This window comes from Aptenodytes forsteri, unplaced genomic scaffold, assembly GCF_000699145.1.
Source record: "Aptenodytes forsteri isolate BGI_AS27 unplaced genomic scaffold, ASM69914v1 Scaffold53, whole genome shotgun sequence".
Taxonomy (NCBI): Eukaryota; Metazoa; Chordata; class Aves; order Sphenisciformes; family Spheniscidae; genus Aptenodytes; species Aptenodytes forsteri.
Genome location: NW_008795909.1, coordinates 5,858,662 through 5,883,627, shown reverse-complemented (window position 1 = coordinate 5,883,627; position 24,966 = coordinate 5,858,662). Strand labels below are relative to the sequence as shown.

At 51.5% G+C, this 24,966-nt stretch overlaps 1 protein-coding gene across 1 annotated transcript in view; it reads right to left on the bottom strand.

Moving 5' to 3' along the window:
• Positions 1-24,966, bottom strand: part of PRICKLE2 (prickle planar cell polarity protein 2) — a 46,112-nt gene that overhangs the window by 4,356 nt on the left and 16,790 nt on the right. The window contains exons 3-7 of the mRNA XM_009284384.1: positions 14,856-14,969; positions 12,961-13,098; positions 12,392-12,595; positions 10,495-10,681; positions 7,296-8,159 (exon numbers count right to left, since the gene is read on the bottom strand). Of these exons, the coding sequence (XP_009282659.1) occupies positions 7,296-8,159; positions 10,495-10,681; positions 12,392-12,595; positions 12,961-13,098; positions 14,856-14,969 (1,507 nt within the window). The remainder of the gene's footprint in view (positions 1-7,295; positions 8,160-10,494; positions 10,682-12,391; positions 12,596-12,960; positions 13,099-14,855; positions 14,970-24,966) is intronic.

Below are 24,966 nucleotides of genomic sequence, written 5' to 3'. Positions count from 1 at the left end.
GATACCGAGACCTCTGCACGGCTCTTACGGTGCCCAGAGCAGGTACCAGGTCAAGGATGTAACTTCTAACCTATGCGAAACACAAAGATGCCTCCAGGCTTAACTTTACATTTACACCAATGCAAGGTGTAAAGTATTATGAGCGGGGGTTTGGCCCAGATTAGTCTTTCAAAGCTCGCAAAATGATCCTGCCCCTCTCCGCGGAGCTGCAAAGCCTCAGCAAGGCATAGCGGGAGCAATCCAGAAGCACTCCAGCCTGACCACAGTAATAACCATTTGTCTAAAAAATTTCATCCAGAAAACATGACCTAGGAATGAGGTTTGAAAGAGCAGAGGTTGTTTGGTCTAGAGAAGAGAAGGCTGAAGGGGCTATAATAACAGCCTCCAAACATGGAAAAAAATGCTTGAGAAGAGGAAGGAAATACATTATTCTCCAGGTCTGCTGGACTCCTGCAAGAAAAATTTCGGCGTGGAGAAGAAGAAAACTCTTCCTGTGCAATCACAGCAGAAGATGGCCGGGGGAGGCTCCAGCACCGGCGGGTTTCCTGGGCACTGGAAAGCAGCGGGTGCCTGGGCACAGGCAGGGCGGCTCTGGGTCTCTGGTCCCGCACTGCCCTGGATGGGGCGAAGGTGGCACTGACCCTCCTCTCCTGCGGTCATTTGCCATTTCAGAGCTACGCCCGTGCATTGAGACCCAATCTTCTTGAATTACCAGTATTTATTTACAGCTGCTGCAGCTCCCTCTTAATGAAGTGTTTCATCTGGGAACACAGCTAGTAACCCGAGTGAGCCCTAACCTGGAAGAAAGAGCGCATGAGGGGAGACCCCACCACGCAGCGGTGATTTTTTTCTAACAAGGAAACCTGAGAATCTGTTTCCCGAGGCCATCCAGGGGAGCGGCAGCCCTGCTCTGGACCACGGCGCAAGATGGTTGTTACCACATCATCGAGCCCTTTCCAAGGGTGCAAACCCAGGGGTGACGTGCTGGCCCCATGAAACTTTCCTTCTACAAAATGATGCTCCAAGAGACACCGAGCGCATCTGTCGGCAGCTGCCCCAGAGGCTCTTGCACTGGAAGAGGAGAGATGGCACCTGCTGCCGCCAGCACGGTGCATCAGCCGTCCTGCGACCAGATTGGAGCCAGCACCATGGTGCAGGTGGACACAGCAGGTTATTTTGCTGCCGTTCTCCGCTGTGTGGGGCTGCCAGGCTCAATATTTCATCCTGGAGCCATGGAAATGCATGACTTTCGGATGAACACAAGTGAAAGCTGTAGCTCGTCTGCGGGCGTTTGATATAAAACTCAAGCTGGCTACAGCGCCGGGAACACAAAGCAGGTTTCTGGTTAACATTAAGGTTTGCTAAGAACATGCTGTACGAGCCCCTCTGAAGTCCTTCCCCACCCTTATTAAGAACCATGTTTATCCCATAAAACGTTGCCAAGGGAAATAACAACTGAATAAGCAAAGCGACGGCAGAAAGATACTCCTCGTGAGCATCACCTCTACAACCTTGCCACAACAAAGCACTCGGAGGCGCTTAAATCTCACTGTGTGCTTTGCTAAACCAGGGCTGCAAGTTGCATTGATTATGAATTATTAAACCACTCGGCAAATGACAGCAGAGGGGCTGCAGAGAGCACGTACGCTGGGTGTGAGGCTGGGAATGAAGCACCCTGTGAGGGGAAGCAGCTCCCAGCCCCCATTAAATTAAACTCCCCGCGAAGCTTGGCTAACACGGGGCGAGGCCCCACCGCAGCCAGCATCCCACTGCAGAGATAGCATCGTCTGCTTCACCCCAGTGGGGGAATGCAAAACGCCCTGACTTAGGACATTGCACACAAACAGGGCCATGCTGATGTTCGCTTCTTGCTTTTACATTTATCATAGTGTACTCATATACCTGTGCATCGCAGTCCTCACCACCTGATACCCATATAGGTACCTGCCTGCAACAAAACCCTGCGCCCAGCTCAGACGGCCAGTGTTTAAGTGCAGCTATAGAGGCACGGGAGAGGATGGTGCGGCATCTCTCGTGTCCAGCCCCCTGTGTCAGAGCCTTCTCTCTCTCACAGTACCAGGCAGGCACATCCTTACCACAGGGTTTATTAACTAAAAAGGAACTTAATGAGAAACAGCCTGCCCAGGGCTTTGTTTATAGCTCAACCTCGTCTCACTTCTGAGCAACCTCGGGGTGTGCAGAAATAAAGCAGAACCCTTATGTAACTGGAAATCATGGAAAGTAAACAATTTGGGGGAAAGCAGAGCGCTCGCCAAGCAGGTCGCAGTGCCGACAGCCTCCCACGGTGTGCCCCTGCGTGCCATCCCAAGGGTGTCAGGGAGTATTTTCTACCTGATCAGTCCCTCCGTCTGGCTCGCTGAAAAAAGTCCCTACATGGGTGCTGCCTGGGAAAGGAGCTGGATTTTAATCTAGAAATGTTCCCGTAACCCCCCTCTTGGGCACCACCAGCTCCTATGCCCTCCCCAGACAAGGCAGGATGGCCAACGTACCGGGTCGGGGATGATGTGCTATTGCTTCCCCCGACATCTCCTTCTAGAAGTCCGTTTTGGTTCTCCCTCTGGTTTGGTCGATACCCCCCGTGTTTTGGCACATCCATGTGTGACACCAAAGGGGTGAAGGCGTGCACGTGGCCAGCCCCAGCATGCCAAACCTCCCACTGCTGAGCAGCAAAAGGCGGGCGAGGGGGAGAAGAAACATTCCTGGCAATTTTATAACATTTCGGCATTGGCCCTTTGGGAAGGAAAACCTCTATCTTCACATCTTGGGTTTTGAAATGACCTGGCTTGGATTGGGGAATGTTATACCTGGGTCTCAAAATTGCAAGAAATCCCCTCAGGGATCCTATCTTCTGACTCGGAAGCAGTTTTTACGTTGCCCGTGTCTGGGGGAAAGAGGATGGTAGGAGCATGCTGGAGAGCTGGGAGCCTCCTTTTTCTTAGAAAAACTCAAGAACAGCCAATGTGTCATTTTCTGGCTTGCGTAACTCGGCTGAAGCGTGTGGGGCAGCTGCCCTCTCCAGCCCAGGGGGGAGAGGAGCACCCGTGGGACGCAGTGCCACTGAGGACACAGGGATGGGGACCAGCCCCCAGCCCCCGCTCACCCCGAGCCCCTCACTACCATCTCTGAGGGTCTTCAGGAGCTGCTCCCAAGCCCTTGGTGCAGGAGAGGCTGGGCCATTGAACGCTTCTTGGAAAATATACCCCAGCCCTGAGAAACAGGGTTTTTTCTTCCCCCACCCCAGCTTTCAGCCCCTCCTCAGTCAGAGGAAGAAGAGGGGACTGGAGACAGATGATGCCGTCAGGTCACTCTGCAACTCAGACGTGCAGGGATCAGCGCTGACCCACGTGCATATTCATACACTTTCCCTCTTCGCTTTCTGGGTATATCACAGTTGTTCAGTCCTGGAAAAACAAGCTATGTAGGGCCTTCGGGCATCTCGTAACACAGATGACAGCAGAACGTGCACCATACATGTGAAATCACATTCCACCCTGTAACGGCACCAGTTTAATATCTTTTTTTTCCTGGATTTATGCCTGTGACAGATGAGGCTGTTACCCTCACCCAAACTAATTTTCTCAAGGAATACTTAAAATCTATTTCTCCTTTTGCATACGACAGTGCCACCGTTCAACGCGACTTCTATCTCCAAAGCACTCCTGCTCTCTGCAAGCTGCACACAAAGAGACCGTTCCCAGAGAGTAACATTTAGCCTGCAGGTACTTTCTTAAGTGGGCTATTTGACCAGCTGGCATTTTGTGGAAATGACTGCTTGGAATCAGCAGAGATCAGCTCTTGATTTCTAATTCAGCTGCTAGGCACATACAGCGCCTGCAAAACCTTTTTAGAGGGCAACACAAGCACAAGCAGAGCAAGGCAGAGCACAAGCACTGGGAGCAGGGCTGGGATGGACCGAGTATCTTCTGGGAAGTGATTAACTTCTGGTAGGATCAGACTCCTCCTCCTGAGAAAAGCTTCCTGGACAAACTCCATCTTAGCATTGTCCTGATTGCTTAATGAAGGGAGTTACAGGGTAAACATTGCTACAGCATCCACTGTTTTGTATTGTTGCTAATGCCATTAAAAACAAAAAGAAAGCAAAAGCAGCCAAAGCAAATCAAATATAAAAGATAACATAAAATCCAGCAAAAATGAGCTCTCTCTTGGAAAATGTGCTGGGAAATATTTTTTGCTCTTTGCCTCTCTTTGGCCATGTTGGTGGAGGAGGAGGACCCAGCCTTCAAGAAGACGTAGCGGATCAGAGTCTGTCATAGCCTTTGGCTGATGGCAGAGAAGGGACTTCAAACAGAAACACGGGAGGAAAGGAGAGTTGCCCTCCACCAGCCAGAAACTCTGCCCTTTGCCAGTGGAAGTGGTTAAATCACATCAGCATTTGCGGCAATTACACAAGCACAAACCAGAGGATGACAGAGACGCTCCCATCTAATTGAAACCCTGAAACAAAGCACAAAGAGGGTCACGGCTACCTCTGACACTCCGGTGTCTGCTGGTGCACTACTGCCCATGGTGCGACGATGGAGCACACCTGAGCACTTTAAGGGTGAGTGTCCAAGATTAACACAGTGTCACACCTCTTAACCAACCCATGAGGAACTGGCTTTGAAGTGATTAAGTAGAGCCTGGTTGGTAAGGTGAAAACCTGGGGTCTTGCAGGAGACTTAGGGTCACACAGATCTTGACCCACCCAATGGGTGACCCCCCCTCTGGCACTGAATGCATTACAAATATTATGGGGACAGCATCTGTTCACAGGAGGCAGCCTTCTGGCCCGAAGACAGGGACTACCGCTGCACACCCTATGTATTATCTGCTTTCATTGACATCTCCGGCTAATTAGTACTTAAGTCATAATAGAAACATCACAGCAAAATCTGCTGCCAGGGAGGGACCAGCTTTTAACGTGTGCTCTGCAGGTCAGGGACTGTTTGCCCTTCAGCTTCCTATAAAAAAATAACGTTTTCAGCGATGCCGTAAAATGTTAGATGGATGCGGCGTGAATTATTTCACTTTATAAGGTGGAGCAACTGTGCAGCATCAGTAGCTCAAAGGGACCTCGTATCTGGATGCCTGGGAGTTTCTTCCAAAGGAGAGCTGGGGTGTGCCGGGCGGAGGGCACGGGGTGAGCTGGACCCCTGGGCTGTGTTGGGGGGATCTTCATGGGGGTGTTTGCTGGGCAACCTGCTCTCCTGCAGCCCTCAGCCAGGTCACCGAATCTCCCTGTCCTCAAAACGCTGCCAATTAAACGGGATGATAAATGTGTCCTCCATAATTGCACACACGGCCCTGGGGGAGCTGCCTGTTACTGCCACAGTGCCCCCCAGCTCGAGCCGAGCCAGGTCCCAGAGCAAGAAAAACTATTAGAATCTTACACATTAATAAAAATGTTATCACCTCACCCTGCAGAGCAACAGCTTAAATTCGTTGCAAGCCCCATCATGCTGAGCATCTGCTCCAGAAAGCAGGAAAGAAACGAGTCGTTAAGGCAGGCGCTGCCTGTAAAGAAATTGATACTTTGGCTACGCATGGAGGACGGATGCCTTTGGAAGATCTCCCTCCCAGAATTTTAAAAATTTTTCTAAAATGAAAGACAGAGTGATTTTCACTCTAATATGAAGGCCTTGCCACATTTCTAGTCTCTTGACCTGTATCCCCGATAACTTGTTACAGTTCAGCTCCAAAGCATGCAACAACCGCTTCAGTATTCAGGGATTGCTCATCTGAACTTGATGTTGCTCAAGACTCTTGGTACTGACAGGGTTTTACACAATAGAAGTTTTCAGGAATACGAGCGGCTTTGGAAACATGGGGCTTTGCTTCACAGAACCTTGTTTCGAAGGGCAATTCCCATCTCCCTCACCATTTCACATCTATTTTTCCTCTGTGTATATCTGAGGTTGTTTGAGCAAAACCCTCTCCAGCTTATTAGCTTCTCCTCTCCCTCCCTGCTTTACCACTTGCCGGTTAGGGAGATCCTGGCTGAACACAGAGATCATTTCACATCTTGTCATGGGGCTGGCAACTTCCCTAAACAAACAAACACGCTGAAACCCAGGAGCAGGGTGAGGAGGCACGGGTGTAGCAGAGCAAACCTGTCCGTCCAGGCGGGGCAGAGGCACAGAGCTCGACTTCAGCAGCGCCCAGCTCTCCAGGGGCCTGGCGATGCTCGTCGGCGCATCCCCAACACCCAGTGCCAGCATCCCGTGGGAGGCCCTCGGGACCGGGTACCAAACACCCCGCAGGCTGCTTGCTGCCAGTGACAGCAAGACAGACGGACTCCATTTTGCAGGGGGCAGGTGCAGGACGTGCCCAAATCCAAGCAATGCTTGACTGGAATGGAAAAAAGCCGGGGAGTGGTGAAGAAAAAGCGAGGCAGTATCTCTGGCGAGCAAATCAAGCTCAGTATTTTCTTTTCCGAGAAGTTTTCTGCTGAGGGACTCGGAAGCAAGCGATAGTTGTGCCAGACGAGTGCAGCCGTCCGATAATGCAAACTACAGCAGGCTGCAGAGGGATGGTGTGCGCAGGGGTCTGAGCCTCCCCAGCGCCAGGCTGCGGACCAGAGCCCTGCCGCAGACACGTTCGTGCACGCACACCCATCCCCGCAGTCGCAAAATGAAACCCAAACACGTTTGGGGTGAGAGGGCTGAGAAATATTACCCTGGGGTGCACTCATGAGAAATGGGCTCAGCCTGACGGGACAAGTATCTCGCCTGGCTTTTCCCTGTAGTTTCTACCAGGGCACTGGGGAAGAGGAGAAAAAGAGCTGTGCATAGAGGGGAAGGAATTTCTTTTAACTAGTCACATGCTTGAGGACTGTGTAACACGCAAAAGGGGTTAACTGGGCCTATTTCAAAGCATTTAAAAATATTTTTAGCCCCAAGGGCAGCTGACAGCAGTCCTTCAAGTGCTGAAGGCTGCAATCTGCCTCTGCGTTAGCAGCTGGCCTTGATTTTTCCCCCCTCTTCACAAAAGGGAGGATTAAAGAGCTCGAAAACATTTGTTTTGAGCTACACAGAAAGGCCAGCCATCTACAAAGCCCTGCATCTGGTAAAGAAGCAAGCAAAGCGAGAGGGGGCTGCCAGGCACACAGGGGCTGGGCAGGCAAGCCTGTGGCACCGAGCGGCGGTTCCCAAGCTGCCGGTCACCCCATAATAGGAAGACACCTGCTGTGGCACTGACCCGGAGGCACAAGGGAGCCCATCGCACGCAGGAGGTCCCAGGGTGGCTGCAGGGTGACAGGAGCGGGGGTGACATACCTGTTGCGTTGGAGAGCGCGAGGGACTCCATGGAGCCGCGGGGAGTCTGCTCGGTGGGCGTCAGGTCCTCTGTGAACTTGAGGGCGTTGATGGGGTGCCGGGTGCGGCACTGCGGCGTCGGCATCCCGCCTTCCTCTTCCTCTTCGTACTTGGGGACTTTGAGACTTCCTCTGGTCTCGGGGAAGCTCTGGTTGGACATGTCGCTGTAGCTCTCCTGCGAGCGAAGCCTCCCCGAGTAGTAGTCCTCTCTGCAGTCCTGGATGAAGCTGCCGCCATGGCTCTTCATCGCCAGCGAGGAGCTCCTCTTTGGGTTGCTGAAATGTTTCCCCCATAAATCCGGCTGTGAGCCCGGGACCTGGCCGGTGTTATAGGAGGTCCTTATGTTGCACTGGCTGAGAAGCTGCAAAGGGCTTTGGGACTGACTTTGCTCCATTTTGCTCCCATAGTGATAGAGCTCGTCCCGGCTCCTCCACAAGTGCTCCCTGTTGAGGCTTGGCGTCTGGCTGGCCAGGCTCAGCAAATCCATCTGCAGGGACAGCGGGTCCACGTCGGTGGAGAGGCGGTTGGAGGTGACCTGCAGCTGGTTGCATGGACTGCGCGCCCCCTCCTCGCCTTTCCCCTTGTTCTTGCCGATCTTGGCACTGCGGCGGGACTCCTTGGCTCGCGCGCTCTGGAAAGCCGAATCGGAGGAGTCGGAGCCGTTAGGGTCGTCGCCAACACTGCAGGCCCTGGAGCAGAAGATCTGCCCCTGCTTGGGCAGGAAGGGCCGTCCCAGCAGGGACTTCTTGCACTGCGCGCAGCAGAAGCAGGTCTCGGTGGCATGCCAGTGCTGGCCATCGTACGTCATCTGGCCCTGGTCGATACCTTGAGAGGGAAGATGCACAGCATCAGAGTTAGCCCACGTACATCACTTCGCACTGCACTTAACAAGCGCATCCCCTACGAGCGACACACACCCGGGCTCACTCTTGAAAGCCCTTCAGCAAGGTTTCTCCGGCGCATGAAGTTAAGCCCATTTCTAATTCCTTGCAGGCTGCAGGCCTTTGCTCGGGAGTTGCTCAATGTTGGGAAAGGCAGCAGAACCAAGCCTCAAGCTATTTCGTATTAAATAGGGATATTTCCGATCATAAAGCAAAGGAATGCAAGAAGTTCTCCATAAAGTCCTTGAAGTCAAAGCAGTAATACGCTGCCTATTTGAAAAAACCAAAAAGTCTCCAACCGAACCATAATGAGGAATTTGTGCTGCCTTGGTTAAGTATGTAACAGCAGATCGCATCCCTGTCCCTTACTGCTACTGCGGCCCCATCCTAACTTTATTTTGGCTACTGAGGCCCCTTCTCAAAAAGGGAGCAGAAAGAGCCGGCCCCAGGGATCTGAGTGCACCCCCTTGCCTTGCACCCAGCCACATTCCCTGTGTTGCCCCTCGGGTTAAGTAAAGGAATTGATGCAGAGAGCCTGTCCCCCGCCAGTGAAACCCCGGGGCTGCTCGCAGGCACTGGCCAGAGCCGCGGGAGCACATGACTGCTGCATGCACATCGGTCTCGGTCAGAGCCGTGAGCAAAGCTCCCAGGGTTTCAATTATAACATTTATTTGCCTGTTCAAGCTGCCATTCATGGCAAAAGCCCCCGTTACCTGAGAAACTGCTGCGCATGGCGTGGGCTGGCCGGCACAGTGGGGTGCTATGCTGCACGTGTGCACAGCACGTGCTTGCACACCTGCCGTGGCCCCGCCGCTGGGAGGGCCGAATGCCACCGGATAATTTATAAATGAACACTGCGTTAATGGTGCATTTTATTCCAAGCTAAATTTGCTTTGGTGTAATTGTTGTTTTTTTTTTTTCTTCCCTTATAATGAGTGAAATGTTTTTATATATAGATTGGAGTGCTACGCTTGTGGACAAGAGAGACAAGACTGTGGGTGGGATTTTATCAGCTCCTTTTCCAATGCCCCAAAGCCATCTCGCAGAGGAAGCAGCACAGCCTCCTTACTCCGACCCTCAGCTACTCAACCCAAGCCTTACAAGTCTTAAGCAGGCGCTTATATCTAATTCATGTGGCTCTTAAGTACAACGCTCAGTGACTACTGTGAGCAACTTGCAGCAAAATGGCTGCAGTCCCTCCTTTGCTAGAAACATGCAGATATGCACCAAAACAGGTATTTTGCCCCGAAAACCTGACAGTCAGTAGGCTCCAGCCGGCCGGACGGAGGGGAGGACAGCAGATGGGGGAAGCACGAGAGAAGGGAGCATGAGAGAAGCGTTAACAGCTGCTTCACCGCTCCACAGCTGAGCTTTCGGGAAGGATGTGCTGCAGGTCACAGCAAACACATCCTCCAAGTGCTTCACTGAAGCCCTGAGTCTTCCTCCCCGTGCCATCTGGCCGCTGCACAAGAGCAAAACGGTTGGTTTTTTTTCTTTCCCTGCAGCCTATGAATTATTTGAACATGTGAGCTCACCTCCACGGACAAAGAAAGGGCTGCCCGCCCACCCGCGAGCAAATGCTCAGCCAAGTGACAAACAGGATCGGGGAGAACAGCGAGGTGGCTTCCCAGTCTGCCCAGCTTACCACCCCCCGAGTGCTGGGGGGACAGCTAACCCCCAGAATAAAGTACATTTTCAATCACTGTTCTAGAAACACAGATTGACTTTGATGTGTTATTTCTTTCTGAGAACATCTATCTGCAGGTTGGTTAAAAAAGGCAAACAGAAACAATAATGATACCTAATGAACAAGCATCTTTCCTGTCAGTAGCTCATTAACTCATGCAATCTTTTGGCAAGCTTGGCTGGGAAAAATCTGAGAGTTGAAGAGCCAGGCTGTTTACAGGAAAATGAGATTTAAAGGAAAAAAAGCGTGCATTATATTAGGTCAGAGAAAGCTTTCACTAGTTGCAACAGCTCCTGAGGTTGCTCTCTGATAGTCCTCCCCTCTCTGACCACAAAAAGGGATAAGCAGTGGTTTAACCAAACAAATTACGGTGCTAGCTCCTTGGCGAGATGCGAGAGGGGCACGAGCCTCTTTGGATGCTGCAGGGCTGGTGCAGACCCCAGCCGCAGGCAGTCCTGCCTGCGGCCCCAAGTTGTTGTCAAAGACTCAGTGCAACAGCTCTCGTTGCCAGAAACAACCTTCCAAGCAGAGGTTTGCTCCGCTCCCCTCCCGCACCGTGCTCGCCCCAGGGCTGAGGGACGGTGGCACATACCGATGTGCTGGGCGCAGGTGTCGCAGTACTCGGCGTAGAGGGACTCGAAGCAGCTGCAGCAGTAGGGCCTGCCGTCCTTCATGATGTACCTCTGCCCCCCCAGCACCGTCTCGCATTCAAAGCAGCAGAAGTGCTTCATGTGCCAGTGCCGCCCTTCGGCCTCGGTGCATTCGTCAGCAAAAATGATCTGGTGGGGGGAAACACAAACGTGGAGCAGAGTCGGTCAGAGAGGAGACCTGGGACATGGGCACCAACCTTTGTGTCTCCTGCCCGTGCACAGCAGCTGTGCCCCTTTGCTCATACAACCTCCAAATTTTACAGCTAACCCTCCCGTCCTGCACAGGAAACTCCCGCGGTTTGGCTTGCAGCAGGGGCACCCATCACTTCTTAAGGAAATCCATTAAAATGCAAATACCTCAGGACTGCATTAGTGCACGGACTACAAAGCGTTAAGGCAGAGCTTGCAGTAACGTGCTCATAAGCACATCCATCAGCAGGAGGGGTTGATCAGGGTAATAAACACGCTTATATACAACCTATCGATCTGGTGGACTTTTGAAGAACAGAGCAGTCACTTACTAAAACACATTTACCCATCTCTGAAACAGGGACCCAAGTACAAAGGATGAGCAAAAACACAAGAAGTGGCAGCTCTCTGGAGCTGCTCTGGCTCCTCACCATTGTCTCTACCCTGACCTGTGTGCTTATAAAGACGATCGCAGTAATTATACCAGTGGGGAAACTGAGGCATGGAGGGCTGTTAAGGGTGGGCTGGTGAAGCAGCCATGTAAAATGTTTTCAGCAGATGCTTTCTTGCTGTCTCTGCTTCCCATCCCCACACCACCTCTGCTCCCAAAGCCAAGCCAGGGGAGCAAGTGGCGGCCCAGTTCTGCTCCCTGGCTCCCTGCCCTGGCACAGGTCACACCGAAAGCTTTTCCCCTTTAGTTCCTCTTACCCGTGAGTTCCCCTTTCTCGCAATTAGTGCTGGATGTTTCAGGGGAAGAAGTGCGTGTTAAAGAAGGAGCTGAATGAAAGACTTGTACAAGAATTTGCAAGGATAAAAAGTACACCGAAAAAAATTACCCAGCCTAAGCCACAAGGAAATAGGGCCAGTCAAATGGTTAGGAGTTGTTTTTTTACTGGTAAGGTTACAAATTTAATTGGATACATACGTCAATGTTCTTTATATTTGAAGTGCATATAGCCTTGGATACTTACCATTACACGCTTGCATAGATGGGACATGCTATTTTATAGTACATATGGTTTTCCACACTATGGTTTTCATAACTTTAAAAGCCAGAACAATTTCCTTCACCAGCCTTTTAAACAGAGATTGACACTTGAGAAACGCTCAGATGCGACTCTGTACGGTTTTCTATATTCGTTTTGTATTCCATTTGTTCAGCTTCCTATAGCCCGTTAATCTCCTCTCTTAAAGCCTATTTCAGCTCAAACACTATTGTCTTGTAGGAAACACAGCACTCATCCTACCAGAGGCTTCTTCTGTGGGACCAGAGGAGAAGGGAAGACCACCACACACAGCCGGGCTAAAATCACACAGCACAGGGGGTGTGCTGTTACTGGAAATGCTCATGGAAAGCCTTCCCTGCGTGTAGATGAGGATCCCTCTCAGAACAGCCCTAGGAAGACTGCAGCTAAAAATCCCTGAGGTGCTCACCTGAAGCCCCAGGAAAAGCTTGCATGAACCCTTTGCAAAGCCAAACCGTCGTATTTCGTGTGCATGCCTCCGTGCAGATGCTCCTCCCTATGCTAACGCACCCACCACCTTCAGGGTGGATGGAGGGGAAATACCCTCCAGTAGGCAGGGGGAACCCTCTCGTGCCATCCCAGCGGGCAGCATCTGTGGCAGAAGCCGGGGCGAGCTGGCTCTTACCTCATCGCACGCTGCGCAGCGGGGCTTGAGGCACTCAGCGTGGTGCCTGCCGCAGTAGATCTTCCCATCTTGGTAGAAGTAGATCAGGTCGACCAGCAGCTCGTTGCAGACACTGCAGATGAAGCAGGGAGGGTGCCAGCAAACGCCATGCCCCGCTCGCGAGGCGAAGACGGCCATGTCCCCTCCGTTGATCTGGCCGCCGCACTGTCAGAAAAGCCGGTGTTTAACACGGCGCGGGTGAGCCCGCTGCCGCCCATCGCCACCCAGCTGCTTTTGCAACTGCAGCAGAAGAAGGTGCTAATTCACAGCTCCTTTTCTGGTGTCCCTTAATCTCTTTTCATCCCCATTTTATGGCCAGGATATCAATAACTACCCCCCTGCACAAGGCCAGGAGCTGATGTGACTACTCGACATCAAATATTGCGGGGTGCTCTTGGCATGTGCCCCAACAGACCCCAGTGCTCATAGCTGGTAGAGGGCATGGGGTGGGTGCTGCTCCTGTGAGCTTCGCTTCACTTTGGTGATTAAAAAGCCGCCTCACTTGCCCCAGTTTGTCAGCCGCTACCCACCTGCTCGCAGATGGCTCCCGTCATGGTTACGGGGAACGGCCGGACATTGCCTCTCCCTAAATTTTCCCTCTTCCTTTGATTGCTGAAGAGTTTGAGCTCCCTCTTCTCCTCCTCATCCAACGAATTGCAATAGCGGACCTAAAAAACACAAGTGATGCTCGGTGTTACGGGTGCCCCTGGCTCCCCGGCCAGCGAGCCGCAGTCCCATGGGCTCTGCAAACCTCTGCAAGGGGGTTACACAAACAGACTCCGTCCATGGCTTAGGGGAGGCTGGAGAAACACCGCTGTCTGGGCTTCAGTCAGCCCAGGGTTCAGCCAAAATTTCAAGAGGTAGAGATGAGAAGAAAGGGCAGGAGGAAGGTTGCTCTCCAAGCGCTACGTTTCTAGGAAAGTCTTAAAAGTTGGGTCTTCGGAGTCTCACCCAGACCAGCAATCAGATTGATGGTTTTCCTGCTTTCTCCTTATGCCAGAGGTCTTACAGCAGCTTCAAAATGTTTTATTGGCATTTCTAGAGTGCAGCCAGTTTTCCCTGTGTAAATGAGAGAGTTCCAGTTATTTGGGAACTCCAACTATTCTTCCAGCGTAGGGTCAAGTGTGCACATATGCAAAACCTCTGCGTTGGAAGGTAATAAGGAAATAAGTAAAATAAAAGGATATAAACAATGAATGATGCAATTTCCCCGAAGCTTATGAAACTCTGAGGTTTTCCTGGCTATTTTCATCCTGCAGGCTTAGCTCTTGGCTGGTTGCATCTCAACGGAGAATATGACTGAAGAGCCAAGGTGGCCACATGTAGCACCAGTACCCAATCCAGCCTCCGTTACTTTGGAGAGCAGGCTCATGGAGCCAAGCAGGATTATTCACATGAGCAACCAACACACCTTGAATTTTTAAAGGAGCAAAACTGAGCATGAGGGAAAACTGGATGCAAAATCTGCCAGTTTGCAGAAAATACATGCGGGCTCGTGCCTCCAGCCTCCACAGGCTGCAGCAGCAGCATTCATGTGCATTTATGCCCATGTTCTTCGGCTGTTGGAGGCTGTGGGTTTTCAGCAGCTGCCAGGGAAGACAGGCGGGCAGGTTGGGGCCCGAGGGTGCACGGGAAGAAGCCCCTGCCCGGTGCCTGGAGCTCCCCCGGCACTGGCAGCACCATGCTGTGCCCATGGCACCCAGCCACGCACAGGCAAACTTGTTAAAATCTGACCTAGATCAAACAAGTTACCTGCATGTATTTTCCAGAGCGGCTTCTTCAGAAAGCAGCATGAAAATAATTTTTTTGTTTACATAGGGAAATTTTGCGGGCTACCAGAAGCCAATGTTCTCACTGGTGAGAACAGGACGTCAAAGACCAGACCCTTTTTGCTGCTTCACATCTTTCTTGCAAGATGTAAGCAGGTTTATTTGCTCTGACTGGTCTTGACTCAACCTCTGGCTTTCCAGGCTCTCCCAGCTCGCGAGGCTCAGCCCGAGTGAAACCCCTCCTTGGCACACGCACCCCCACTCCCAAGGTGAGTCGGAAGCAGCATTTGGGAAAAGGCTTTTGCAACTTCGGATCTGGCTCTAGCTCATGGCAACAGCATTTCAAGCCACTTTTAATGCGGCTTTGGCCTCCGAGGCCTGAGAAAGTGCTCTTATTTCAGAGAACTGAAGAAGGATGATTTTAAAAATTTTAACTTTAGAAACAAACAACTCTCCCCCCACCTCCAACACAATCCAAGCAGGGAGCAAATATGGCACTTAAACAGCAACATGACCAAACTTCAAGTAAATCCCCCCGAAAAGCAGAAAGGGCTGAGAAAGGACCAGCCACGCTTCCCATGAACAACCCCAGGAGGTGCATCCCCTCCCCACCCGCAGCCCTGACGGATGTCCGAGGACACTTTTCGGATACTAACCTCATTGTCGTGCGGCGGCAGCTGGTGCAAAAGCTGCTTTATGCGAGATTTTTCTCCTGGGCTGTTGACGTAGGGGACCTTGTCCTCGGGCAGGCAGCTGTAGTACTGGTGCACCTACGGAGCAAGAGAGGGGACTGCAGTGGGGCTCCCTGGCCGAGCCCGTGCCCCCGTGCCTGGCCAGCAGCCACCCCCCGAGCCAGCAGGCACTGGGTCTTCCCAATGATTTTGAGCGGGGAAATACAGCCAGGCGCTGCTTCGGTTTTACTGCCTTTTCTCCACCGAGAAAGAGGGGTGGCAGCCCCGGCGAGGCGGCGGAGCTCGTTACCGTTTGCTCGGTCAGCCTCCATAGTGTTAGCATGCTTCGCCGGCTGCGGGGATGTGTCGGCACCTGCCTCAGCAGGGGAGGTTAAAAAGGCTGTGCCCCGGCAGCCTCCGTGTTGCTGGCTATCTCAGCCTCCACCTCCATCAAAACCCTCTGGGCTTTTTTCTGCAGCAATTTGTGGAAATAAACAGCAGATAAAATCTGTTGGAAGGCTTAGTTTTTCTCTTTCGTCTCAGAGCGTATAATTAAAATCAGCTATTAAAAAGGCAGCGCAGTGGGGCACGGCGTGCCCCGGCTCTGGAGGAGCCCGGTGGCAGCCCGGAGAGGAAGCACACCCCGAGCCCCAGCGTTTCTCCTCCGACTGCCACACCTGGGACGTGTACTCAAGGGCCGGGCACCAGGATGGGACTCACTGGCTGAGGATCAGCTCCGAAATGGCCACAGTGATGTTGAATGGCTTGGGGAGGAGCAGGAGAAGGTAAAGGTAAGGGAAAGCTCTCGCTGCTCAGCTGGGATTGGGAGTCTCTGCCACCTCGGACGCCTCTGGATGCTTGGGCAGGAGCAGGGGGCTGTATGGCTTCCTTAAATCTGCGCTCATCTAGAGAGATGCAAACCATTTTCCCGGTGCATACAGCTTTCTGCCTTTGCCGTGTTGGGATTAACCCCCTGAGATGCTCCCTCGGCTCTCAGACACTGCAGCAATTCGTTTCAGAGCGGCTGCACTGCCTGCAGCTTTCACAGGGCTTTTCCCAAACAACACCTGCTTTGCAGTGGCTTCTGATCAGCTTTTTCCCTCGCTGTACGTTTTGGGCTTTGGCCTAGAAAGCACCACCTGGGCTGGCTTTCCCCAGAGAAGCCCTCTCTGCCTGCACAACCCCACAGCATCTGCAGGATGACAAGCTACCACGGGCCACCGGGAGGGATGGGGACTCAGTGGCAGGTAATGGGGCCGGCTGGCAGGAGAGCTCGCCCACGGGCTTGCAGACTGCTGCGGGTGCTTCATACAAGGAGTTGCCTTTAACAGGAGGAAATCGCTTTTTATTCCAGAATAAATATCCAAAATCGGCATTATTCAGGAAGAATTACTCTGCATTCAGCTCGCTCCCTGGTCTCATTCAGAGCTACCTGTGAGCAGAGCTGCTCCAGTGCTTGCAATTGCTTTTCTCAATTTATGGTTCCTCCCCAAACCAACCCCAACATCCACCTTTCCCGTCATCAGGTTTTGTGGAAAGGGAGATTTTTAGCAGATTTCCACCCGTAACTCTGCAGTGCTGATGACAAGGGAACTGCTCGGGTCACAAAGCTGAGGAACATGCTGAGCATATGCCACTGCGAAACCCTAAATTTGTTTTGCTAAGTCACAGCAGAAACAGACCCACCAGCTATGGAAACTGTCAAAGAAAGAAAGGCTGCTAAGGATTTTGTTATGTTAAAAAGAAAACAAACTACGTACATTAGAATACTTACTTTGCATTTATAGAGCATCCTTCATCCAGGGACATCAAAGCACATTAAAACCACTTAAATTCTTATGACATGCTATACGAGGCAGCAAATACACGCACTGGAAAGGACTATCTGCAGCATAACGACGTTAAACGAGCTCCCTGAGTTCATGCAGCTAGTCTGTAGCAGAGCTTGCAGCTGAAAATCTCCCGGCAATGCCCCGGCTGCCATACCTTTTACCGGGCTGCCAGGCTACCGCGCTGCCATGCTGCACCTTCCTGGCCAGTACAGATGCCTGCTGACTTCTCTCAGCCAAATTCCCCACGTGCGGACGGACCGCTCGCTTTCCCCTGTGCTCAGGCTGGTTGGTTTGGGTTTTTTTTCTTGCAACGAAGTTTTTTTGCCCACTGATTTCTTGAAGTTGGTGGAGACTAGAAATGACTCTTTTTTTTTTTTTTGAAGAGCTGCCGAATTCCATCAGGCTGCCCCAGTCTCTAAAGCAATGAGCTGTAAGACGCTCACCCTGGGCAAAAAGCAAGGATGCGAGTTTTTTCTTTGGCAGCCCGGGCACTGCCTTCCCAGAGCCCGACGCGGCGGGACATACATGCCCAGCTCTGCTCCTGCTTCCACTGGGAAGTTTTCCATTTAGTCTCAGCAGGTCCGCGGGAACTGACTCCCATCACACCAGCAACATAGCTCAGCTGGGATGGGCAATTTGGTTTGAAAAGCAAAACAAAACAAATGTAACAGGCTCCAACCTGTGTTCTGTTGCCTGAAATAACCCAAAAGGGTTTGCTTTGGATCCGCATCAGCCAAGGGGATCTTCTGCAGGGGTGCTCATGGAGGGGATGGAGCAGGGACAGCTGCCAGTCCTTGCCCAGCACCCATGGGACATCTAGTGGGGAGAAAACCCTTTCCTTACAGCTGTCGACGGCTTCCTCCACTGTTGCCTTTACACCCACCATCCTTCCTGGGGACAAACCTGAACCAGGGGTATGCAAAGATCCTTTCACCTGGGGCATCAGTCCTATCCCGAGAGGTCCAGCCAGAGTGCAGGTGAAGAGCAGAAGGACGCCCCTTGCCCGGGCTCACGTTAATCCAGGCTTGTGCAAATACACTGTCTCATCCATCACTGATTCCCCGTGGGATGCACCCAGCTTCCCAGACGGCAGAGCCGAGCCCAGAAGGGACGGGGTCACAGGCTGTCAGCATCTGCTGCCTCTGTGCTCAGCCGGCTGCCAACAGCATTTCCCACCTCGCGAGTGAGTGTTGGGCTGGCATAGCCCAGTCAGGATGCTCAATAAGGAAAAATAAAGAAGGAAAGGGGGATTTTCAGATAAATTTGGCTTTTCAGGGAAAAGGCCTGCAGAAAATGTTAACTCACCAGAAAACTAAAACTGCTCAGTCTGCATTTTGCTTTTGTACAAAAGGTCACTGTTTTCTGTGAAAATAACTTCTCCTCCGTCCAGCTCCGGTTCGGAGCACGCACAAGCCTTTGTAGCTAGTGAGCCTTGGAGGGCCACTGTGGCCAAAGGGCCTGATCCAGACCCCCCAAGCACTGGCGGACGGCTCCTCGCTGACCTTACAGGCTCTGCAACATGAGCTGCATGCAGATAAGGAAAACAGCGCAGGGCAACGACCCAGGACGGATAACATATCCCTTTTAAATCATGTGCTATCTTTAACTGTGTTATTATTAAATACTTCTGCTGTACAACACAGCAGCTCCACATCCTGCTATTTCCCCTTGCAACAGACCTGCTCTGCCCGTGATTATCCTAACAAGCATCATTAACACACACGATCCACATGTGGGGCCGGGCTAGGTTTCGTCCTCAGTTTCCCCACTTTCCCCTCTTCACTCTGACCTCTGCTCGCATCTGGATGGGAGAAACCCCAGAGGAATGTGGAAAACATCAGGCTGAGTTAAAATAAGGCTTCAGACAACGTCAGGGGCTCCGATGCCACGGGGATGGGCTGGCCAATGCGCTGGAAGCCAGGCCAGCTGCAGTGCTGGGTGCTGTGGCACGCTGGCCGGCCGGCCGGGCAAGCCCCATCCTGCCCCGTGGAGGTCTGCCAGGCGCTCGGACAGGCTGCGAGAACCCGGCACAGCAGATATCCATCTTCCCAGGGTGTTATTCTCACCTTCAAAAGGAAAATGTCCAAATGCCAAGTTTTGCTAACGAAAACTGATACACATTTTGGAAATTAACAGCTGCTTGGAGCTAAAAGGGGAGGGCACGGGGGAGAAGATCGAAATTAAAAAAGAAAGAAACCAGGAGAAAGGAAAGAACGTAATGTAAAACAAGGGTAGGAAAAAGCCTTTAAAGTGGAGCCAGCTTTATTCAAAGGCACTGAGGAAAGTAATTACATTAGTTTACAAATGCCTTTGTGTTCTGCAGTCTTCCTAGGTTTGGGGTTTGTTCCCAGTTTAACTTTGACAGTTTATAAACCTCCCCGTCCCGCTAAATAAAGGCAGGACTGCAGCTTCTCCTGGAGGTCCCAGGGGTGACCAAAGACAAAACCCACGCCAGCACCTTTGTGGGTAAAGTCTTACACCTTCTCCTAGAAGGTTGCAAACAACCTGTGAATTTAAGCCATTGATGAAGGATCTCTTTGATCAATGAATTAAAGGAGGCGGAGAGGAAATATCATGTTTCTTATGCCAAGAATTGCTCTTGGGAAGCAGCATTCGGTTGTACTTGCCCAAGTACAACACCCCTACTGAAAGCACCCACCAAACAGGGCTGTTTGGGATGACTGTACCGCTGGGATGGACTACAAAGGAGCATGCAGTGTCCTGGTGTGGCTCAGCTGATGGGTGCTGACTTGCTCAGCCATAACAGCTCCAGCACATCCAGCTGGGCAATGCTGCCTGGCTTTCACAAAACCAAACAAGCTGCAAAACCAGCTGCAAGGCTTTTGCAAAGGGCCTTGCGAGGGCAGTATGTGCTGGCCTGTATGCAGTAGTGCCTGAACACGGATGTCCCCAAAAAGGGGACCTTGGTGGGTCAGCCACCGCTCAGGCACAGCACAGTAAATCATCACACACAGTGGAGTCTGTTCGAAATCCAGGCACGCCGACATTCTCTGACATCCCCCCATGCCCAGGAGAGCACAGTTTCCCCTGGGACCATGCCAGGGGTCCCACAGCCCCAGCAGTCCACCCCGTGCCACCCGGGGATGTACCATGCCGGTGCGGGGAGCTGCCTGTGCGATGATGTGTGGAGCAGTGGCTGCCGGTGCATGTGTGTGTGGACACTCGCTCATGGCCCTGTCCCCTGGCTCGCTGTGTGCGAGCTCCCACGAGCTTTGGCTGCAGCAGGAGGAAGGCGGCCAGCAGCTCCGACAAGCCTGTGCTGGCCCAGGCGAGTGGGGCTCCTCCTGTGGCTCGCCTGCTCCTCCTCAGCACTGGCTTTTAACCGCATGTCAGACATTAAATAATCTTTTACACCGAGCCCTTAAAATTGACAGAGAAATGAATCTGGTGTCTTCAGTATTTCTCTCATTCCTGCTGGCCACCCTTGGAAAAGTAAAGAGGAAAAAACCCCAAACAAGCCACACGCAAATAACCCTCTCAACGTGTCTGCAAAACGTTGCAAGTTCTTGTACACGTAGGCTCACACATGAGCTCCGCAGATGATAGCACGTGTGAAACTGGAAAGCGGGTTCAGCGTGCTTTGGCCCGAGTCTGGCACGTCCTCCTTTTCTGTGGCTGTTAGGATACAAAGCACTTACTTATTTCTTGAAGCAAAACAATCCTTGCAGCAAGGCCAGATGCTTCGAAACGGCAAGGAGAGTGGGAACTGCTGGCCGGCTCTGCCGAGCGCGGGGATGCAGCCAGGCACGCACCCTGGGAGGGAGCCGGCGTCCCCCCCCGAGACCCCGCAGCCCCAGCTGGGAGAAGACCGTTATCACCCCCAGATCCGTGAACGTGCCTGTGTGCTGGCACGCGGAGGTGGGAGGCAGATGCAATCCCCAGCGCCGGGCGGCCCGGCACCCTGCAAGGCTGGGTTTGCTCTCGGAAACCCGCTCCCGAATCACAGGGACAAAGGCAGGGTACAAAGGAAAAATCATTTTCCTAAGTGCTATTTGTTCTGGCATGCTCTGTGGCTCTCGTCGCGCTTCTCTCCCACGGCTAACGGCAGCCGAGTCATTTGAGCATTGCTGCTCACCAGTTGAGAACGACGTCCATTCCTGCCAAGCCTTTGGAGCCGTTCTTGGTCTGTAAGAGATCCCGCGGAAACATTGCTTCCTGCTGGCATCAAAGAAGAACATTTGAATGAAGGCCGTACATCTACAAGTTTTAAACTTGTGAAAGCGCATGCCATGATTTTTTCTTTCTTAAGCAGAAATTGAATTTGGATTAAAAGGAGCCAGAAACAGTGCTTTCAAAAGCATCTGAGAGTGGTCTTTGTGCTGCGAGGTACTGACCGGCAGAGCCACTCTCGCACCGCTCAGAGTCCCCTGGAGCACCAGCAATTAAAATGATCATCTGCTGCACTGATCATAGCCGATAATTCCCCTGGGTCTGCCACTTAAAATGCTCTTGTATTTATAAGGCACAGGGTAGCATACTAGAATAATGCTGCAACAAGGAAAAGCTGTAATTGTATGCTGGAATAAAGCTCCGGGACAAGTTTATATTGTGTAGTCTGGGATTTCTCTGTTTTCTTTTCCACTCCCTGCTCTTCCCCTGCCTCTTACCTCTGCTGCCCACCACATGGATACTTCAAATTTAAAAACCAAGCAAACCCCATCAGGCGAGTGGTTTTGTTTCTGTGGCCCACCAAAAGCAGCTTACTCCCTCCCTGATAACAACATTGTTCAAAGATTAAGTAATTTTAACAGCTTCCATCGGCTCACAACGATCAGGCAAACACGCCAGGACACAGAAATGGAACAAAAGCCCAGACACATGGTTTTGCCACGTGTGTTTTTTTTGCAGCACGGGATTCACTCACACCTCCTCCATCCGCTCCACTCGAGGGCAGAAGGAATAGCTCCAGGACCTCCTAACCCACCCCAGCTGCCCCCAAGTCACGCAGCACAGGCATCACATATGGAAAAAGCATTTCGTGTGCGGGATTGCTGCTCCATCCGGCTGGCAAGCACTCCGCACGGTCCGATGCCTGGAGGCTGGATTTAGACAGCTCCAGCCTTGAAGTAAGAACCGCTAACTGCCAGGCTATTTAGATACTGAAAGAGTTCACTGGGGAGGTGATGGACTTAACCGCTCCCTCGAAGTGAAACTGGAGAGCTTTTAAAAATGTGCTGAAATGCAGCTTTTGGATAAAATACAACAGCACGCACGTGTGCAAGGGGGTAGAGCTAGGGGTGGCTGCAGCTTCTGGCACCGGCGTACGTGAGTTACAGCTCCTCTTCACCTCCCTCGCTTCCCCATCCAGCATGCTTTGCTCTCAGGATCAGGATCTACCAAGGAAAGCAGAGCTCTTCCTGGGGCTTTTGCCCTCCCTCTACCTGGCCAAAAATTAGCTTATCTACTATGCAGGCTTGGGGCACAGGGTTGCTTTGTTCTGTCTTGTTCCTTCCTTGCCACATGCAAGACTTGTCTCCTGAGGAGTGAAACAGTTCGCTGAACTTATAGGGCTCAAGGAAGGATGAGAAGGGAAAATGCACTCGATCGTGACACATAGGCAGAAGTGAGGCACACGTCCCCCAGAGATGACTGGCCCAGATAATGTACTTTCTACCACACCGAGGTGGTGAAAGTGGGTATCTTTAGGTAAGGTGTAAATGCGTGTTCAGTGGAGGTTCATCTCCGCTCTCCTTTCCTCACTTTGTGACCTGAACAGCAACTGGTGAAGCTTGGAGGTTTTGTAACTCAAGCCCTTGCTATAGGTCTTGCAAAAGACCCAGAACAGGAATCAACACCTACATTAGCCCCTGAATAAATTCCCCATGACAGCTACGAGTTTCACACCACGCTGCGAAGCTCTCGAGGTCCAAGCTCTAACGGCCACCTTAGAGGAAAATGGTCCCCTGAACCTTCATGCTACTAAGTTTAGCTCAGATGAGATTTTCATAACTTTTTAAGGGACTCGGATCAGAGCAACTGTGCTGACAGCAAGAGGGAATTAAGTTCTTACGGCATATACAGGGATCTTGAATGTTGGCATGCCGGAACCATGCAGAAAGCCGCACCACAGCTGAAGTAGAGCCTCATCTTTTGTTTAATTAGAAATCTGTGCCCGTAACCAGCTGCTCCTATTATTGAGACACAATAAAGACAGAAATCCTCAAAAATCCCTTGTATTCAGAAATTCAAGCTGGCATGTTATAACTCCTTTGGATTTCTCCAAACCACAGGCCCAAGGAATTCAAGGCTGCGCACTCACATGTATTTACACATGCCTTGCCTAAAAATGTGAAAAACACATCATAAAAATACTTATTTTTAAGCATCTGCCCTCAAACTTATGTCAGTGCAAGGAGGATCAGCTGTTGGACTGCCAGCCCCAGCAGACAAACTGGCTCCCAAAATTGCCTTCCCCCGTCTTCGCAGCCAGGCCCAGTCTGGGATTTCGCTTCGCTGAGGACACATTTCTGTTGGTGTCTGCCCATTTCAAGGCTTTCACACTTATTTCTTTATCCGACCATTGAACGGCAGGCAGGAAAAAAGAGTATTTCTCAAAGCCCACGTCCCGAGCTTCTGCCTTGCCTCCCATACAGCCACCTCTCCCATTCCCATCTGCATCCGTATCTTCCAGAAGACAAGTCCCTCTTCTGCCATGAGACAACTTCTCATCGAGGTCCAGTCCAAGCAGGATTAGAGCCCACAGGAGCCTCTTGGCCATCCTGTGTAGCCGACTGCTATTACAAGAAACCGCATTTTCTAATCACGTTGTAATTTATGGAGCTCAGTCTTGGTTTTTTTCCCGCCGCTCTCCCTGTTGGCAGGTTGCCGCTGAGCCTTACACCTCTGATGGTTTGAAACCTCTTCCAATTTCCTGTCTGAATGCATTCGGAGCCAGTTTATATCTATGTTCTTGTGCCAAAGTTGGAGCTTGAATAACTGCTCTTCCTCCTCTAATGCATAGGGAGTGATCATAACCCTTCGATTTGCTAGGCTGAACAAACCAAGTTCTTCTAGGCTCCTCAATGAAATAACATTTCCAGTCTCCTTCCAGTTTATACTCCTCTTTCTTGAGCAGAGATGTCATAAATTTTAGCCAGTTTTCCAGATTAATTTTTACTATACTTTATGCAGTGGTATTATAACATTTTTTTGTATTACCATCTTAATCTCTGTGTTATAAACCTATTCAGAAATATGTAGTATTTATGGCTGTTGCATAGTAGCAGACCACTTTGTAGTCCTGCACACTGATGAGCCATAATATAAGGAATTCAGCTCCGCTCCTCAATGCAATGTCTGGATCATTATCTGTAAACACTGGACCAATGCTTTTTTTCCTTCACGTAGCAGGCATTAAGTAACCAACATGGTTTTCACATAGTTGACATGTACCACAGAGCAGCTGATGCCAGAATTAGTGTCCAGGAATCCAGTGAGACGTTGTAGGTTTGGGTCAACTCCCCTTTAGATTATACTTACTATTTTAAGCTATGGATTGAAGGGACTCTCCAAATTCTGAAATGACCTACGGTAACTGCCAAAAACCAATGTCATGTTTGTTGGCCAACTTCTCCCCCCGAAATCCTGTAAATTGCTGCGTTGAGTGAGACGTGAACGCTGTCTCCCAAGAATAGCGAGGTAGGAAGGCTGTCGTCCAAGTATAATAAGAAAACTGCATTAGTCTTTCAGGGGAGCACTTACCTCCCCAGCTCATATGCTGCGTAGAGATTTTAATAAAGCAGAATATTGCAGAAAAAGTTGTTTCATTTCATCTGTTTCATGTCAAAGAAATACGACAGTGAAACAGCGGAAGGCAAAGAAAAATTCACTGCCTGCAAACCTGTATTTTCAGCCCAGCCTGATGGCAGTGTCCTCAGGTGGAGCGGAGCCCACCAGCTGCTCCACAGCAGACATCAGCCTTCCAGAGGCTCCACATCACGTACGCACACCTGACTCATCGACCAGAAAGCCACATGTCTGTCTGCAGCCTTGCACGGCTCCAGCAAGTTGCTGCAGCGGTACCTCCTACCCCCGTGGGAGGCAAACGGCACCCTCCAGCACCCTGGGGCACCTCCCAGCCCTGCGACACCCCAGGCACGTGGTAACTCCCGGCAAAATTCAGGGTGCTGCTCTTCACCCAGGGGCAACCCCCAGCCCTGCATGGTGGCTCCTTCACAGCCCAGAGAAGTCACACCTTGCTTTTGTCTCCATAGTGGCTCATCTGATGCGTGAAAGGTCCCGAA